We start from the raw sequence: 13172 nt of genomic DNA, 5'->3' as shown, positions 1-13172 counted from the left end.
AAAAGTATTTCTATTTTTATATCTATGGATAACTCATTTTGCCTGTTTGGAAAGGACAGGAAAAATGAGTTTGCATCCCCGGCTCCCAGAGCTGCTGCCCTGGAGCATGGAAATGAGGAGGAGGAGGAATTAAAAACTTCTTCCCCTCTCCCATCTCCCACCTGCTGCTTCCGCGGCTTCCCTGTCCCTCCGTGGGTGACACCGAGCGCTGCCAGCCCTGCCCCGCGTTTTGTCCCCAACCTTTTGTGCCTCCCGGGGTGGCCCCATCCCGACCCCCCGTGTCCCTGCCGTGGCTCTTGGTTCCGGGCTCTGTTTTGGTGGGAATTGTCGGGGATTCGGGCAAATCCCGCCCTTGCTGAGCTGTCACCCTGCTCTGAACCAAGCCAAGCTCAATGTCGCTGCTCTTTTCATCTTTGTCACCTTTGTCGCCTTTGACCTCCGGGTGCGCGGGGGGGGGACAGAGAGTGCCACCAGGACACCCAAAAACCCCGAATCCCCAAAGACCCCAAATCCACCGGGGGGGAGGCGGGAATGCACCTCAGAGGGGACAGGGGGGGACAGGGGGTGACAGGAGGGGACAGGAGGGGACAGGGGGTGACAGGAGGGGACAGGAGGGGGGAAGAGGGGACAAGAGAGGACACGAGGGGGCAGGGGGGAGCAGGGGGGACAGGAGGGGACAGGGGGTGACAGGAGGGGACAGGAGAGGAAAAGGGGGACAGGAGGGGACAGGAGGGGGGAAGGGGGGACAAGAGAGGACACGAGGGGGCAGGGGGGAACAGGAGGGGACAGGAGGGGACAGGAGAGGAAAAGGGGGACAGTAGAAGAAAGAGGGGACACGAGGGGACAGGGGAGCACAGGAGAGGACAGGAGAGGAAAAGGGGGGACAAGAAGGGACACGAGGGGGCAGGGGGGAACAGGGGGGCAGGAGGGGACAGGAGAGGAAAAGGGGGACAGGAGGGGACAGGAGGGGGGAAGGGGGGACACGAGGGGGCAGGGGGGAGCAGGGGGGACAGGAGGGGACAGGAGAGGAAAAGGGGGACAGGAGAAGAAAGAGGGGACACGAGGGGACACGAGGGGACAGGGGAGCACAGGAGAGGACAGGAGAGGACAGGGGAGGACAGAAGGGGACGGGGGGGGACGGGGAGGACAGGGGGTGGTGGGGGGATAGAGGGTGACAGGAGGGGGCAGGACAGGAAAGGGGGGACACGAGGAGACGGCGGGGGCAGGGGGGGACAGAGGGGGACACGAGGGGACCGGAAGGACAGGAGGGGACAGGGGGGACAGGGAGAACAAGAGGGGACACGAGGGGACAGGGGGACACAGGAGAGGGCCGGTGAGGACAGAGGGGACGGGGGGGGACAGGGAGGACAGAGGGGGACACCAGGGGACACGCGTGGGGGGGGGGGGGGTGCGCGGCTCGCCGCGGCCGGCAGGGGGCGCGCTTTGCTCGGCCGTCGGGGGCAGCCGGGACACCCCCCCCCCCCCCCCAAAAAACAGCCGAAAAATGAGATTTAAAGGCAAAAAATGCCTCAAAAAATTGGGCTCCGAGCCCTTTGGGCTGGGGGAGGGAGTTCTCCCTTCGGTTCGAGCCGTTCTGCCGCCGGCGGGGGGGAGCGCGGCGGAGGGAGGATGCTCCGGGCGGGATGGTGGGGCTGGTGCTGGTGATGATGATGATGCTCCGGGTGAGATGATGATGATGAAGATGATGATCAGATGATGATGATGATGATTGATGATGCTCCGAGTGGGTTGATAAGTTTGGCGGGGTATATAAATATATATATATATATATATATATATATACACCCCAAATAAAAATTAATATTTTTTTCTCCTTCCTGGCAGCCTTGTTTTGATGCAGATGTTCTGGGAAAAGGCTCGTTTTTTCGGGTTTTTTGGAGGTTTTTATTATTATTATTACATTTTTGGCTATTATTATTATTATTTTCCAGCAGCTAAAGACGGGAGGTCACATTAACTTCTAATACGGAGACACATAAAAATGCGATTATGCCTGCTAAACAGAACACAGTAGGCTGCTAGTTAAGACAATGAGATTTCCAGGAAGCGATGCATAAATTCTTCAAAAAATGACACATTTTTCACGTTTCATTCCAATTAAATTACTGAGGCAGCTAACACAGCGCTGCACACGCCATACATTTGGGGGAAATGAAGGCTTTCTGTGTTTTTTCTCTTCTTTTTTTTTTCTTTTTAAGTAGATCTGGATGTGCGTGTTTTATGAAAGGCGTTTAATATTAAGCTGCTATTAAGGCAAAAAATGTCAGGGACCTTCCTCTCTCCTCGAGGATTTTTTTTTTTAATTTTTTTTTTATTTTTTTCTGTGTGTGTGTGTGGTTGGGCTGCTCCTGCTCGTTTTCCCACCCTGCGGTATTAAAGCACCGATGGTCCAGCTGCAAAACAATTTCCAAATAATGGGAATTCCCCGCCCTGCTGCACACACCTCTCTGATTGCAAGGAGCTGGGGAGAATTAAGGAGGGATGAGCACCCTCCCACCGGAAAATAAAAAAATAAAATAAAATTAAAATAATTAAAAAAAAAAAAATGTTTTGCCGTCCCGTCTGGTGTTTTTTTCCCTACCCTCTGGAGCAGGATCGAGCCCCCCCGGGATGCAGGGGGGGGGTGGTGATCCCGGTGGGAAGCCGAGTTTGCCTCTCACCATCTGAGCAGGGGCTCGCCAGGGCGATCATCAAACCCCGAAGTGGCCCCGGTAATGAAACAGCGTTTGATTTTATTTATTTATTTATTTATTTCAATTTTTTTTTTTTTTTTTTTAAAGCTCGGGCTGCGCCGGGTGATCCGCAGAGCGCAGATACGAATCAGAAATGAGATTTTTTTTTTTTTTTTTTTTTTTTTTGAAGTCCTAATGAACCTGATTGCAGGAACATTTATAATCCCCCATGGCTTTAAATGAAATCAGATATAATCAGGAGCTATGGGGACAGGGAGTGTTTACAGGCAGAGATTGGGAAGTGCTGCTGTATTAGCAAAGATGCTGCTCCTTCTATTGATGTCTGAAATGATGGATAATGTGAGAATGGCAAATATACTATTTGTCTAATGGCTCTGCAATTAAATTCCCCTGTAAATGACCCATGCCTCATTTCATCCTAATCTATGGAATTTTGATTGAATTCGTCAACTCTAATTGAAAAATACTGCACTTTAATGTCTGCAGTGCAGTTTCAGGACCGCGCTGGTTTTAATGAGACGGTGCCCCTCTGACCCGGGAATATTTTAGACTTTTATTCGGGATTTTTTTTTAATTTTTTTTTTTTTTTTTTTTTTAACCCGGCGGATTTCTCAACTCGATCCCCCGAAAAGCCGGGAACGAGAGGGTGCGTGGGGTTTGCCAGCACGGAACTCTCCGTGGCGATGTGTTTGATTAAGGTCCCCTGAAAGGCTCTTCAGATACTCGGACTCCACTTGTTTAAACACGAATCCATTTTAAATAATTTTAGAAATAGCCTATTTGCCATTATTCCAACGAATTTCGGGAAAAGAGCCGGGATTATGGAAGTCAAATTTCTTTTTCTTTTCTTTTCTTTTTTTTTTTTTTTAACCTGCACGGTGTTATTTTTTACCCTTTTAGCCTCTTTTTTTTTCCCTTATGCGAAAATCCCGAGAGCCTTCAAGTTGTTAAAAAGGGAAGGGGGGTGGAAGGAGGGGGGGGAAAAAAAATTTAAAAAACAGAAAAAAAAAAAAAAAAGAAGCGTGGAGTGGAAGTGGGGGAAGCCCCGGGAGGGGCTGGGAGGAGTTCAAAGGGGAATACGCGAAGGAGTTAATGGGATTAAGCGGCGAATGAGGCGGTTGGGGATTGTTTGGGGGTTTGGGAATTGTTTTGGGGTTTGTTTTGCCTTTTTATTTCTTCCCCCTGTGCAGGGGAGGGGGGAGGGAGGAGGGGGTTCCACGCGTGGGGCAAAACCTGAAATCCTGCCCTCCCACCCTGTTGCTGGCAGCTCCCAAAATTCTCCCAAAATTCTGGAATAACCCCGGGATCTGCCTCCTTTCCCCGCGGGAGGAGGAGTGCGAGCCGCGGCCGCATCCCTGATTTTGGCTCGCACCTGCAGCACTAAGAGCTCGCTGATTTTTGGGGGGTAATTCTGCTAATTCCGCCCAGGGTCTCTTTTCTTGCTCACCTCCCTTTCCTAGGGGAAATAAAATATTAAAAAAACACTTTAAAGGCCCCGCGGGGTGATGTGGTTTGGGATGATTTTGGTGACGTTTCCCACGCAATTAAAATTTCCCCGGCAAATGCAAGAATCAGCTGGAGAGAGGCTCGGGAAGCTCCGGGTTTTGCTTTGGGGAAGATCAGCCGCTGGAAATCAGAGCTCTGGGGTGCCCAGGGGAGGATGGGCAGCGATCCCTTGGCCCGGCTGGGGATGCTGTGCCCGGGGCATTCCCACCTGGAGGGGCTCCAGCCCATCCCAGCCCTCCCTTCTCTCCAAACTGCGTCCCCTCCCTGCCTCGAATCGGGGTTCAAACTCCAGGAGGGGATCGCAAAGGTGGTGTCACATCGCTGCTGCTCCTCCCCTGGGAGGTTTTTTTGGGGACAAACCCCGCCAGAAGCCCCCTGAGCCATGAGCCATGTTCGGAGCAGCGTTTGGGTACCACATTTCCAGCTGGGGCCGGGGCTGCTCCCTCCCCACGGCCCAGCCTGGGGGGAAAAGCGCTCCCCCAACCAAGCCCGACCCTCTGGAGCGCTCATTCCCACCAAATCTTTAGGGTTCACCCCCTTTTTGAGCTGTTGGGGTCCCCTCGCTCCTGCTCCACAATCAGGGATCGCCGAGTTGGGTTGAAATTTTTTGGTGGGTTTTTTTTTTTTTTGTTTTTTTTTTTCCCCTCCAGGAGAGGGGAAAAAAAAAAAATCAGCTAATTATGTGCCGAACAAAAAGCCCATTCTTGCCCGAAATAATACTGCCGTCCTGCAAAGGCACTTGTTTGTGGGCAAATTTTGAAGGGGGCTGACAATAAAAACAGCTGCAGGAGCGGGCTGTTGGTACACATTGCCATTCCTAATTATCCCTGCCCTTCCCGCAATCCTGAAAAAAAAAGGGATTTTTTTTCTTTTTGCGCCTCTCGGCTCGCTCGGTTTTGGAATTCCCAGGTTTTTGGGGCTTTTTATTTTTTAGCTGGGTGGGAAGAGAAGGAGGGAGGAGAGGGGTGCGATGCCGGGTGGAGCACGGGGAGAGGGGGAAAAAAATGGGAGAGGAAGAACCCACGAAGCATCCACGGGGAAAATGGGAAAGCTCCCGAGCTGCTGCACATATGGTGGCCTCCGCAAGACGGAGCCAGGACATATGGAAATGAGCTGGAAAATCCAACTTTTCCCACTCCCTTCAAGTCGGAGCTGGGCCCCAAAAGTGTTTGTGCACACACATCACACAAACCCATCCCCAGCGGCAGCTGCTCCCCCGGCCATCCCTCCGGGGAAAATCCCCCAAAATCCTGCTGGGGGGGAGCTCCGGGGCTCGGCACCCCAAAAAGTGAGGCTGGGGAGCCGGATGCAGCAAAAACTGCGCCGAGACCTTCCAATAATAACCTGCCCCCCCTTCTTTAATTGAAAAGAACGTTTTCAGATGGTGGCTGGGGATAAACTGACCCAGATATCCGGGCAGGGCTAGGGGGAGGCACCGAGATTTGGGAGGGGGAACCTGCCGGGAAAGGGGATTTGGGAAGGGAAAGGGAACTTGGCAGCCCAATCCCGCCCGGGTTGGGTTTGGGGTGATGCTGGCGAGTTTTGGTTGTCCCCAGCGCTGGCAGTGACCCCGCCGCGGGGGTGGTGGCACCGTCCTGCGCGACATCCGCCACCCTGGCTGGCACACGCGGGCATCAGAAAGGGGAGCGGGCGGCAGGAGGGTCCGCAGGAGCTTCCCAAGGCGGCAGGAGCTTCCCAAGCGGGATCTCCCGCTGGTCCTGGGGTTGTGGGGACCCTCCCGGCCGCAGAACCCCCCAAAGCCAAGCGCAGGGGCACAGCCAGCACCATTGTCCCGGGAAATCTCCAACTTCCCAAAGGATCCCACCCACCCCCAGGCAACTCCCCTCCTTTCTCCCTTTTTTTTTTTTTTTTTCCCTCTCTTTCTTTTATTCTTTTTTTTCCCCCCGCATTTAATTTTATTTTCCAAACCACTTGATCTTTGCTTGGGAACCTCCATTAATTGCCTGGGTTTGCCTCTTCGCCTGGTCCCTTTATCATTATTTATGGCCTTTGAAATTGTGTAAAGTTCCCTTGACGTTCAATTTACAAGTTTGGGGGCTTTTTTTTTTTCTTTTTCCCCCTTTTTTTTTTTTTTTTTTTGTTCCAGCTTTTGTCCTCGCCAAAGACGTCGTGTTGGAAAAGGCTTTGAGCCGGCCAACATGAGAAGCTCGCCGGAGAAAAGGGAGCAGCCCCTCCATCGCTTTTAATTCCGCCGTGTTGCTGAATGGCTCTTTTACATAATTGCAGAAGCAATTTCAAAGCCAAGCCAGGGGCTGACTTTACCCAGAACCACATGGAGCCTATTTGGGGGCTTTTCAAAAAAAAAAAAAAAAAGAGAGAGAAAAAAAAAAGAGGAAAAAAAAAAAAAAAGAGAGAGGGGGAAAAAAAAAGTGAGGTAAAAAAAAAGGGGGGAAAAAGAAAGGGAGAAAATAAAAGAAGGGAGGGAGGAAAAAAGAGGGGGTGAGCGTGAATCAAAAAACAAAAAAAAAAAGGGAAAAAAGAAAATAAAGGGGAAAAAAGGGGGGAAAAGGAAAGAAAAAGGAAAAGGGAAGAGGTTTGGGGAAGAAGGAGTGTTGCAGGGTTTGGGAGGCGGCACAGGGCCGTGCGGGGTGTCCCGGCCCGGGACCCGCGCAGGTTCCGCGGGCGGTCACGCGTGGGCCGCGCCGTCCGGGGCGCCTTGAATGGGGCGGGGCCGCGGGGCGGGGCCTCGCCGCCAAGCCCCGCCCCCTCCACCTCTCGGCCAATGGGCGGCTGCGGCGGCGGCCACGTGGGGCGGGCCGGGTTCCCAGGCGGCCAAAATGTGAATGGGCGCGGGGCAGCGCGGGCGGGCAGAGCGGCGGCGGCGGCTCCGCGGGGGCGCAGCGCGGGCGGGGCGGCCCCGAGGTGCGGGAGCTGCCGGGCCGCGGCCCCGCTCCGCCCCGGCTCTGCCCCGCGCTCAGCACAGCCAGGACGCCGCCGCCGCCGCCGCCGCCGCCGAGCAGCAGGAGGAGGAGGAGGAAGAGGAGGAGGAGGAGGAGGAAGGTGCCGGCTCGCCCGCTCGCTCCCGCCGCCGCTCCGGCATGAGCGCGGCTTTCCAGCCCTCGCTGATGATGATGCAGCGCCCGCTGGGAAGCAGCACGGCCTTCAGCATCGACTCGCTGATCGGCAGCCCCCCGCCGCCCGCCCCCCGGGCACTTCGTGTACACCGGCTACCCCATGTTCATGCCCTACCGGCCCGTGGTGCTGCCGCCGCCGCCGCCGCCGCCGCCCGCGCTGCCGCCCGCGCTGCCCCCCGCGCACCCGCACCACCACCAGCTGCCCAGCCTGCCCTCCGGCTTCTGCTCCAGCCTGGCCCAGGGCATGGCGCTCACCTCCACGCTCATGGCCACGCTGCCCGGCACCTTCCCCGCCTCGCCGCAGCACCAGGAGGCCGCCAGGAAGTTCGCGCCGCCGGGCAACTTCGAGAAAGCCGAGGGCATCCCCCCGGACGGCGGCGGCGACGACGGCAAAGCCTTCCTGGGCAAGGACGGCGCCCTCCTGCCCTTCCCCGCCGCCGACGCCGTCCAGGCTTCCCTCGGTGAGTGAGGGAGGGAGGGAGGGGAGCGCCGGGGGGGACCGGGATGGGGAGGACCCCCGGGAGATGATGGGGGGGGACCGGGCAGCAGGGAGGGCTGAGCTCCCGCCGCCGCTCGGGCAGCGCTCGGTAACGTCAGAGCGACCGAAAGATGCGCCGGTAGATAGGAAAAAAAAAATAAGGGGAAAAAAAAAAAAGGGTGGTGGAAGCATCGTTTTAGGGGTGCTGGGGGGCCCGGCACGGAGGGTGCGGGATGCTAACGAGAGGCCTCTGCTCCCTTCCAGCCGGGGCTCTCCGCGGCCAGGGCAAGGAGGACCCCAAGGCGGAGGAGGACGCGAAAGGCAAGGAGGAAAGTTTCTCCATGGACAGCGATCTCGATTATAGCTCGGACGACAATATCGCCGGGCAGGCGGCTCACAAGGAAGAGGACTCTGGCAACGCGCTGGAGGAGAGCCCCCAGAACCCCCCCAACTCCAGCAGCACCACGTCCACGGGCAAAAACCGGCGGAGGCGAACAGCCTTCACCAGCGAGCAGCTGCTGGAGCTGGAGAAGGAATTTCACTGCAAAAAGTACCTGTCCCTGACCGAGAGGTCCCAGATCGCTCACGCCCTCAAACTCAGCGAGGTGCAGGTGAAAATCTGGTTCCAGAACAGGCGGGCCAAATGGAAACGGGTCAAGGCGGGCAACGCCAACTCCAAGACAGGGGAGCCCTCCCGGAACCCCAAGATCGTGGTGCCCATCCCGGTGCACGTCAGCAGGTTCGCGATCAGGAGTCAGCACCAGCAGCTGGAGCAAGCCCGACCCTGATCTCTCCCTCCTCCCGCGCTCAGTTTTTCACGGGAAAAGTTTCCAAACCCGGGGTTTGAAGGCGACCCACCCGCGTCAAAACAAAAACGAGAGAAGCAAAAAAAAAAAAAAAAAAAAAGAAACCAAAAAACCAACAAGAAAACAAACCACAATAACAAAAAAAAAAAAACCGCACCGCGAAAAAAAAAACCTAAAACACCACGAAAAGAACGAACCCCGCGTGAGCGCCTGGCGAATCCCCAGCACGAGCGAACTTTGAAGCGAAACTTTCCGCTCACGGCGAGGGGAAGAGGCTTGGAAACTGTTTGGGTTCGGAGCAGGGAGATCCCGGCTGGAAGAGACGCGCAGACACCCCCTCCCCCATAAACAGAGATATTTATTGCGAGGCTGCCCTTGGCTGCGGAGCCGGCGCTGGATCCCCCTGGCCGGAGCATCCCCAGCGAAACCCGCCGCGCCTTTTGCCACCTTTGGGGTTTTCTTTCTTATTCGGGGGCGAAAGGTAAAGAAAAAAAAAAAAAACCGACAAAAAGACGAGAGAACAAACAGACAAACAAAAAAAAACCCGAAAGAAAACTCAGAGTTTCATTTCATGCCTTTTTTATTGTTTGGTTTTATTGCCGATGGCTGAGTGGCAGGCACTGGGGAATGAGTTTTTAAAATATTTTCTTCTTTTTTTTCTTTTTTTTTTTTGCCTGGCTTTCTGTCGACTTGGTTTGCCTATTCTACCAAGCCATGTTTAAAGGAGAGAAGGGGAGGGAGGGTGGGGAAAGGCAAAAAAAAAAAAAAAAAGAAAAAAAAAAAGAGGAAAAAAACCCCCCAGCACGATCTTCACTATTGTGTTTAATTTATTTCAATGTAGCTTCTTTCCTTATAAGTTATGAAATTTAAAAGCAAACTAAGTCTTGTGAATAAAAACCGACAAAGAAACAAAAAAGACTTTAAAAGGAAAAAAAAAAAGCCAAAAAAAAGCCCTCCAGCTCCCGGGTGCTCTGTCCAGGATTTGGCGTTGATTTTCCTTTCCCCTCCCGCGCTGCCGGAGCGGAGCGATGCTGCTCTCGCCTCTATTTTTGTTTTTCTGCTTTTGTGGTTTTTTTTTTTTTTTTTTTTTCTTTTGCGAAGCCACATTTATTGCCGGGGTGGGAGGGGGGGAGCCGGGTGGAAAAACTTTCTCTTTTTTGGTTGGTTTATTTTTTTTTTCCTATTCCTCTTATTTTGAAGGATGAGAAAGCTGCAAAAAAGAAAAAAAAAAAAGAAAAAAGAAAAAAAGGAAGCTGTTTGGCTGTGACTGACCGGGGGTGGCCGCGGGTGGGGGGCAGAGCACCCCCGCACCCTCCCGGCTCTGCCCCCTGTTCGGAGGTGCAGCCGCTGCCCCCACCCCGTGTTTTGGGGGGTGCCGCCTCTCCCACCCCTCAGCCCGCTGGTTGGGGCTCCGCGGGCTCCCCCAGCCCCGTTTTTGGGGGTTTTTTGTGGGGTGCAGCCGCTCCCCCCAGCCCCGCTCCCGTTTTCGTTGCGGCGGGGCCGGATCGGGGGGTGGGAGGTGTCGGGGCCGAAGGGTCCCGCGTCCCCCCTTGCCCTCCCTTCCCGCATCCTTTTCATCCCCTTTTTCCCCCCCCCCCCATCCCATTATCCGCATCCCGGCTCCATCCGTGCCGGTGCCACCGTGACATCGGCGGCGGAGATTTGGAATTAAAAATGAAATTTTCCCCAGGAAAACGGAGCGCCGGGGGGTTTGGAGGTGGGGAGGGGGGTCTATTAAAATGAAATTATTAAATCTGGGGGGGTCGTTCTGTCCCGGGACAGGCTCCCAGGCTTGGCCGCGTCACATCGCTCGCGCTTCATCACTTATTTATTATAATTATTATAATTCATGTTGTTAATATGATTTTGTTTGGGTCCGAGGGGGTTGGCCGTGGCTCCGGGGGTGTCCGGAGGGGGGGACCGGCCGCTCCCCAAAAAAGCACAACCCCGGCCAGCATCGCCCCACGGGCAGCCGCGGACACGCGGGGAGCAGCGGGAAAACACGCGCAGTTCCAGCCTGCTTTAAAAAGCTTTTTTTAAAACCGCAATATTCGTTATAATGCCGATCATATTTTGGGGGTGTTCTTCCGAGCGCGGGGAGCCGCGGGACACGCGTGGGACAACAAATCCCCCGCGCCACCTCCTGCGCCGCTGATGCTGCTAAAAAACAAAAAAAAAAAAATCTCTGGAATTGCTGGGATTGATCCCGGGCGGATCTCGGGGCTGCCCGGCCAGCTCGGAGCCTGCAGCCCGCCCGGCTGTGCCCCCCAAACTGGGAGATGCCCCGAAACTGGGAGATGCACCCCAAACCGGGCTGTGTTCCCAAACCGGGGGATGCACCCCAAATCTGGCTGTGCCCCCCCAAACCAGCGTACCCCCCCCCCTCCCGCTGGCCGTGCCCCCTCCCGGGGCTGCGAGTGCGGGATTTTGGGGAGGAGCAGCTGCTGCTCAGCCCCGTCCCCGCCGGGGATCCCTCCCGGTGCCAGCCCCGGGCACTGGGAGCCATTGGGTCCCCCCCTGCCCCCCCTAACCCGGAGCGGGGCTGGAGGGGGAAGCCCCGGGCCGGGGGCCGGAGGAGAAGGAGATAAACAAGCGAGGGGGTTGATAGCTGTCATCATCACCATCATCATGGCTTTCATTTGGCTGCCTAATGAGTCAGATCACAGGCAGAGAGAAAAATTGTCAATCGCCCGGGCTCTAATGAATTTTTTTGCAAATTGTAATCAAGCCAGGCCGTCTCAGCTCGCTGATTAATGAGACCCAGGAGGCCCGGCCAGCACCTCAGCTTTTTATTCCATCCCGTCCTCCCTGCACTAAATTAACAGCAACTTGTCTGAGCTTCAAATTAACTCCCAATGATTAATTCTGATGGGGGGGTCTGAAGAATAGCTCGTCCTAATAGGCACTGGCCTCTGATGCTGTTTGAAATTAATACACTTCCCCTTTGGCTGCCGGCTTTAATCCAAGCCTGGGCTTTGACATCACTATATTTGTTGTTACAATAAATTCCTCTTACATCTGCAGATCAAATAATTGCGGTGCTCGGGGAGCGCGGCGGCGGCGGCGGCAAACCCGAGCTCGGAGGGGACGGGGAGCTCCTCTCCTCGGCTGCTCTCCCCAGCAAAGCCCGGCTTTAGGTTTAGCCAGAAATGGGGATTTTTAAGGCTCGGCAGCGGGGCTGGGATGGCGCTGCCTCGCTGTTAAATAAGACATCAGCGCTTTTAAATCCCCCCCGCTCACCCCCGGCCGCAGTGAGCCGGCGCTGCCCGGAGCCCCCCGCACCCAGCGCGGCTCGGGAGCTCGGAGGGGGCAGCGCTGCCTCGGTTCTGTCTGTCCCTCCTTAATTGCTGTCATCATCTCAGCCGGCTCCGGCTTTTCGTGCCTTTTCCCTGTCCCGGGGATGCCACCGGGTCCCTGCTGTGCCCGGCCGGGGGTGCGGGGGGCACCGGGCAGCGCTCCCTTGGGAATGCCCTCCCGAAGGACCGAGCATCCTCCCCGTGTCCCTCGGGAGAGTCCCCCCAGCCCTGCGGTGTCCCAGGGGCTGTGTCCCCCTCCCCACGGGCCCGGCTCCAACCTCGGCGGGCCGTGAGGAGAGCGATGGTGGCGGCGAGCGAATCCCGGAGCCATAAAGCAGCCGGCACCCCGACGCACAAAAGCAACACCATATGCCCGGAGACAACCTGTGTGAATTATAAATCGCTCCATAAAAATTGATTGCTTATCCCAAGCCTTGGGCAGCGCGGAGGGGGCGGCACCGGGAGGGGACGCCGGGCCCGTGTCCCCCCGTGTCCCCCCGTGTCCCCCCGGGGTGCCGGGTCCCTTCCGTCCCCTCCCGCCGCCGCGGGATGCTCGCCCGCCCCTCGCTTGCTCTTTTCTCCCTCCCGCTACGCCCGGACCATAGAGAGCCTTAATCTATTTATTTCGAGCCACTTCATCCTCTCTGCCGCTTTTGTCCCGGCCCCAGCCTCTGGCTTTGTGGCAGCACCGCTGAGGTTTTAAAAGCCCCTTCCCCTATAGTTTGAGGTCTCCTTGGCTGCCTGAATGACAATGGCTAAAACAGGATTACACTGACCTGATCCTATTAAACTCGCCCATCGATCTGTGCCGCCCTCCCTCCGGCTCCGCCAACTTTACTCGCCCAACTTTCCCCGGGGCTCAGCCGGGCGAGAGGGAGAAGCCAAAGGCCGAGCAGGCCTGGAGGAGGAAGGATGGAAGGATGCAGGGATGGAGGCTACTTCTGTTTTCCTGGCTTGTTGCTCCTTTTTTTTTTTTTTTTTTCCCTAACCGAGCCACGTGGATTTTAAACCTCTGCTTCATCTCCCAGAATCTCGTGCTCGCAACTAAAAGGCGGCGTTTCCTCCGTGCCCCGACTGTTTGCTCCGGCGGGAGATGGAGTTAAACCCCTGAAGGGGGATTTTAGCAATAACCAAAACCATCCTACGCCATGCTCGCAGAATTCGGACAGATTTAAGCCCTCCGAGCAAAACCCTCCGCTGAGGGGGGTGCGGGGCACCGCGTTCCGCCTTTTCCAGCGTGGGGGAAACCCTGGGAATGCCCAACCCGCATCCCTGGG

General features: G+C 55.8%; 1 protein-coding gene across 1 annotated transcript; it reads left to right on the top strand.

Moving 5' to 3' along the window:
- The first annotated feature begins 7199 nt into the window (after window positions 1-7199).
- GBX2 (gastrulation brain homeobox 2) lies at window positions 7200-9320 on the top strand. Its single transcript, XM_059868297.1, is given in 3 exon segments — window positions 7200-7384; window positions 7386-7776; window positions 8058-9320. Coding segments are annotated over 3 exon segments (1020 nt in total). The 5' UTR covers window positions 7200-7279; the 3' UTR covers window positions 8582-9320.
- The last annotated feature ends 3852 nt before the right edge of the window (window positions 9321-13172 follow it).

This window comes from Haemorhous mexicanus, chromosome 26 (assembly GCF_027477595.1).
Source record: "Haemorhous mexicanus isolate bHaeMex1 chromosome 26, bHaeMex1.pri, whole genome shotgun sequence".
In the NCBI taxonomy this organism is placed as follows: Eukaryota; Metazoa; Chordata; class Aves; order Passeriformes; family Fringillidae; genus Haemorhous; species Haemorhous mexicanus.
This window is presented reverse-complemented; position numbering and strand designations above follow the sequence as displayed.